The sequence below is a fragment of the Bombus pyrosoma genome, linkage group LG3 (assembly GCF_014825855.1).
Source record: "Bombus pyrosoma isolate SC7728 linkage group LG3, ASM1482585v1, whole genome shotgun sequence".
Taxonomy (NCBI): domain Eukaryota; kingdom Metazoa; phylum Arthropoda; class Insecta; order Hymenoptera; family Apidae; genus Bombus; species Bombus pyrosoma.
Genome location: NC_057772.1, coordinates 3,499,504 through 3,505,225, shown reverse-complemented (window position 1 = coordinate 3,505,225; position 5,722 = coordinate 3,499,504). Strand labels below are relative to the sequence as shown.

Below are 5,722 nucleotides of genomic sequence, written 5' to 3'. Positions count from 1 at the left end.
GCACACCTCCCATGTGTCGTCCCGAGTGTACTTTAAATTCAGAATGCCCACAAGATCGTGCGTGCGTTAACCAGAAATGTGTTAATCCATGCCCTGCTTCGTGTGGAACTTTCGCCACTTGCGTTGTCAGGAACCATAGTCCAATTTGTGCCTGCAGAGACTCATATACCGGAGATCCATTCACTAGATGTTTCCCCATTCCACGTAAGACGTTTTAGAAATTTTCAAATTAATTTGTATACTTTTTGATATAAAATTAGACGGATTTCTAATTTAGTAATTGCCCTTTTAGAAGCCCTACCACCATCCACAATCGAACCTTCACAACCGTGCTTGCCATCTCCTTGTGGTCCAAATTCGGAGTGCCGTGTAGTTAACGGAGGTCCATCTTGTCAATGTCTACCAACATATATTGGAAGCCCACCAAACTGTCGTCCAGAATGTACAGTAAACTCTGACTGTTCACCTAGTCAAGCCTGTATGAGAGAAAAGTGCAGGGACCCTTGTCCAGGCTCCTGTGGTAACAACGCTCAATGCACGGTGCTCAATCACGTTCCTATATGTTCCTGCTTCAATGGATATACTGGAGATCCTTTCAGCAACTGTTACCCTGCTCCCGTAATTCCAAGTAAGAAAGTTGAATACGTAACATTCAGTAGAAGCTGTAAAATGTTGGAAACATATTTGAGACACGTTTATTTTCCTAATAGCGGAACCGTCTGTAATTGACCCTTGCTCATCATCTCCTTGCGGCCCCAATGCACGTTGCGAAAGTGGCATTTGTACATGCTTGACAGACTATCAGGGTGATCCATATGTTGGGTGCCGACCAGAGTGTGTACTCAATACCGATTGTGCTCAGAATCGCGCTTGTTTGAAAAACAAATGCGTCGATCCTTGCCCTGGTACTTGCGGTCGAAATGCAGAGTGTCTCGTATACAATCATGTACCCATGTGCAGTTGTCCAAGTGGAATGGTTGGAAATGCATTCGTACTGTGCACTGTCGCTCAAGGTACATCCCAGAAACTTCTTCTCTTTCCCTAATTTTTTCCGCAGGGTAGTATTAAGTATTGCTCAGAATATTTACTATATTACCATGATAACAGATACCGTAAAGGGCAACCCATGCTCACCTTCGCCTTGTGGACCAAACAGTGTCTGTCGAGAAATCAATGGACAACCTGTCTGCACCTGCGTATCTGGATTTTTGGGAACACCACCTACCTGTAGACCAGAGTGTACAGTCAGCTCTGATTGTCCTTTGACACAAGCTTGTAGCAACCAGAAATGTGTCAATCCATGCTCTGGTACATGCGGGTTCAGAGCCACCTGCAACGTCGTCAATCATAATCCCATATGTAGCTGTCCGCCAGAACTTACAGGCGATCCATTCATTCGATGTGCGCCGCGACGTAAGATTTATTCCTTCAATACGTCACTTATTGAGGAAATATTTAAAGGACGTAATAGTAACTGACACGTGTAATTTTAGCTCCCGAGCCCGCTGTACCGCAAAATCCATGCGAACCCTCTCCCTGTGGACCCAATGCAGAATGTAGAGTCGTCAATGATGCTCCGTCTTGCTCTTGTTTATCTGAATTCATAGGCACTCCGCCCAATTGCAGACCAGAATGTGGCAGTAATAGCGAATGTGCAACTCATTTGGCTTGTATTAATCAGAAATGCAGAGATCCTTGTCCTGGATCCTGCGGGGCAAACGCGGAGTGTCGCGTTGTCAGTCATACCCCTATGTGTGCATGTTCGAACGACTATACCGGTGATCCCTTCAGTCAATGTACTCCTATACCACGTAAGGATCGCGAAAACCNCAACCTTGTTTGCCCTCTCCTTGTGGTCCAAATTCTGAATGTCGTGTGGTCAATGGTGGCCCATCTTGTCAGTGTCGGCCAACTTACGTTGGAAGTCCACCAAACTGTAGGCCAGAATGTACGATCAACTCCGATTGTTCCCCTAGCCAGGCCTGCATGAGAGAAAAATGCAGGGACCCTTGTCCAGGCTCCTGTGGTTCCAACGCTCAGTGCACGGTGCTCAATCATGTTCCTATATGTTCCTGCTTCAATGGATACACTGGAGATCCTTTCAGCAATTGTTATCCAATTCCTGTTACACCAAGTAAGAAAGCCGTAACATTCTTTAGAATTTGTGAAAGGTTTGACACGCATATGAGACACTTTTATTCTCCTAATAGTTGAACCGTCTGTGGTTGACCCTTGCGCATCATCACCTTGTGGCCCCAATGCACGTTGTGAAAGTGGAATCTGTACATGCTTGACAGACTATCAGGGTGATCCATATGTCGGATGCCGACCAGAGTGTGTACTTAATACCGATTGTGCTCAAAATCGCGCTTGCTTGAGAAACAAATGCGTCGATCCCTGCCCTGGTACTTGCGGTCGAAATGCAGAATGTCTCGTATACAATCATGTACCCATGTGCAGTTGCCCAAGTGGAATGGTTGGAAATGCGTTCGTACTGTGCACTGTCGCTCAAGGTACAATTTGGAAACTTCGTTCCCTATTTCTAATTCATATCGCTGGATACAAGCTGTCCATAATATTGCCATTTACGTTAGGACACTCAATTTTATACTATTTAGTTTGAATTTGCAATATCTTACAAATACTATTAATGAATGTTATTGCCTGAAAATTACGTGTAAAGAGAGCTTCATTAAGTGCACGTTGATTGAGTTTACAACTCAGAATATTACAATCGCGTTAAATATATATATGATGCACCGATACTAGCCGGTAGCTGAATTATTTATACCGACTTCATTGCTATTCAAGATACTTACTGTAGCAATGCTCTGAATATTTGAACTTTTCATTACATCAGATACCGAAAAGGGTAACCCATGCTCTCCTTCGCCATGTGGACCAAACAGTATCTGCCGAGAAATCAATGGACAACCTGTCTGCTCCTGCGTAGCCGGATACTTAGGAGCACCACCAACTTGCAGACCAGAATGTACAGTCAGTTCCGATTGCCCCCCGACACAGGCTTGCACTAATCAGAAATGTGTCAATCCCTGCCCTGGTACATGTGGGTTTAGAGCCATTTGCAATGTTGTCAATCATAATCCGATATGCAGCTGTCCACCTGAACTCTCTGGCGATCCATTTGTCCAGTGTGTTCCACGACGTAAGATTTAGTCCTCCATGATTTGAACGTTTAACAAAATTTAGAAATGTAAGACTGATAATCGTAATTCGTACATGTCTTTTTAGCACCCGAGCCGGCTGTACCGCAAAACCCATGCGAACCCTCTCCATGTGGACCCAATGCAGAATGCAGAGTCGTCAATGATGCTCCCTCTTGCTCTTGTTTATCGCAGTTCATAGGTACCCCACCAAATTGTAGACCCGAATGTGGCAGCAACAGCGAATGCCCCAGTCAGTTGGCTTGCATCAATCAGAAGTGCAGAGATCCTTGTCCTGGATCCTGCGGGGCAAACGCGGAATGTCGTGTTGTTAGTCATACCCCTATGTGTGCCTGTTTGAATGACTATACTGGTGATCCCTTCACTCAGTGTACACCTACGCCACGTAAGGCTGACGAAATCCTTCTCTTACTTTGAACGATCCGTTTCTATCTTCTAAATTGCTTTTTCAAAACATTGTAGTTGTTCCCGTCAATCTCTCCCCATGTAGTCCATCACCGTGTGGTTTTAATGCTATATGCAAAGAACAGAACGGTGTCGGATCATGTTCCTGTGCTGCTGATTACATCGGCAACCCTTATGAAGGATGCCGCCCCGAATGTGTCGTTGACACTGATTGTCCATCTACACTGAGCTGTATACGTTCCAAATGTCAAGACCCATGCCCGGGCACCTGTGGCGCAAACGCAGAGTGTAAGGTTATCAATCATCGGCCTGCGTGCACATGCATTCCAGGTTACAGTGGAAATCCCTTCCAATACTGCTCCATAATACCCGCAATAGGTACGATATATTTTAATTTGCGTCAATTCGAAGACAATGACCCACAATTTACGTCTTATCTAAAGCTGACCAAAGCAGAAATTTATTTGTCCTTTTCGTAATGTAAAAGATGAATTATATTCTCTTGCAGAGGATGAGACGAAGTATAAGGATCCCTGCAGTCCTTCGCCTTGCGGACCCAACAGTCAGTGTCGCGTAGTAAACGGGCAAGGTGTCTGCTCTTGTCTGGCAGAATTCACTGGCACNAACCGTGTTTGCCATCCCCTTGTGGTCCAAATTCGGAGTGCCGTGTAGTTAACGGAGGTCCATCTTGTCAATGTCTATCAACATACATTGGAAGTCCACCAAACTGTCGTCCTGAATGTACAGTAAACTCTGACTGTTCACCTAGTCAAGCCTGTATGAGACAAAAATGCAGAGACCCTTGTCCAGGCTCCTGTGGTTCCAACGCTCAGTGCACGGTGCTCAATCATGTTCCTATATGTTCCTGCTTCAATGGATACACTGGAGATCCTTTCAGCAACTGCTACCCTGCTCCTGCGACACCAAGTAAGAAAGTGGAAAACGTAACATTCAGTAGAAATTGTAAAACGTTTGAAAGATATGTGAGACACGTTAATTTTTGTAATAGCGGAACCGTCAGTGGATGATCCTTGCGCATCATCACCTTGTGGTCCGAATGCACGTTGCGAAAGTGGAATCTGTACATGCCTGACAGACTATCAGGGTGATCCATATGTTGGATGCCGACCAGAGTGTGTACTGAATACCGATTGTGCTCAGAATCGCGCTTGTTTGAAAAACAAATGCGTCGATCCTTGCCCTGGTACTTGCGGTCGAAATGCAGAGTGTCTAGTATATAATCATGTGCCCATGTGCAGTTGTCCAAGTGGAATGGTTGGAAATGCGTTCGTACTGTGCACTGTCGCCCAAGGTACATCTTAGAAACTTCTTCCATTCCCCTAATTTCCTTTCCTACTTGGTACTATTATGGTAGTGCTCAGAATATTTACCAAATTATTATGATAACAGATACCGTACAGGGTAACCCATGCTCTCCTTCACCTTGTGGACCAAACAGCGTCTGTCGAGAGATCAATGGTCAGCCTGTTTGCTCCTGCGTAGCAGGATTCTTAGGAGCACCACCTACCTGTAGACCGGAGTGTACAGTCAGTTCCGATTGTCCTCTGACACAAGCTTGTAGCAACCAGAAATGTGTCAATCCATGCTCTGGTACATGCGGATTCAGAGCCACTTGCAACGTCGTTAATCACAACCCCATATGTGGTTGCCCCCCTGAGCTTACAGGCGACCCATTTGTCCAATGTGTCCCACGACGTAAGATTTCTTGCTTCAGTATTCCAGTTACTAGTTACTAAACTAAAATTTTAACAAATATAATGGTAATTCACTTTTAGCTCCTGAGCCCGCTGTACCGCAAAATCCATGCGAACTTTCTCCGTGCGGACCCAATGCAGAATGCAGAGTCGTCAATGATGCTCCGTCTTGCTCTTGTTTATCTGAATTCATAGGCATTCCGCCCAATTGCAGACCCGAATGTGGCAGTAATAGCGAATGTGCAACTCATTTGGCTTGTATTAATCAGAAATGCAGAGATCCTTGTCCTGGATCCTGCGGGGCAAACGCGGAGTGTCGCGTTGTCAGTCATACCCCTATGTGTGCATGTTCGAACGACTATACCGGTGATCCCTTCAGTCAATGTACTCCTATACCACGTAAGGATCGCGAAAACC

General features: G+C 45.3%; 1 protein-coding gene across 3 annotated transcripts in view; it reads left to right on the top strand.

The window, feature by feature from the left end:
• LOC122565691 overlaps positions 1 to 5,722 on the top strand; it is a 114,573-nt gene that overhangs the window by 77,894 nt on the left and 30,957 nt on the right. Inside the window, exons 69-72 of one of the 3 annotated variants that reach the window (XM_043721918.1) lie at positions 2,861 to 3,166; positions 3,253 to 3,570; positions 3,648 to 3,968; positions 4,099 to 4,213. The exons of 1 other annotated variant lie outside the window; for it this stretch is intronic. In XM_043721918.1, the coding sequence (XP_043577853.1) occupies positions 2,861 to 3,166; positions 3,253 to 3,570; positions 3,648 to 3,968; positions 4,099 to 4,213 (1,060 nt within the window). The remainder of the gene's footprint in view (positions 1 to 2,860; positions 3,167 to 3,252; positions 3,571 to 3,647; positions 3,969 to 4,098; positions 4,214 to 5,722) is intronic. One more of the 3 variants, XM_043721917.1, reaches the window with a different exon arrangement.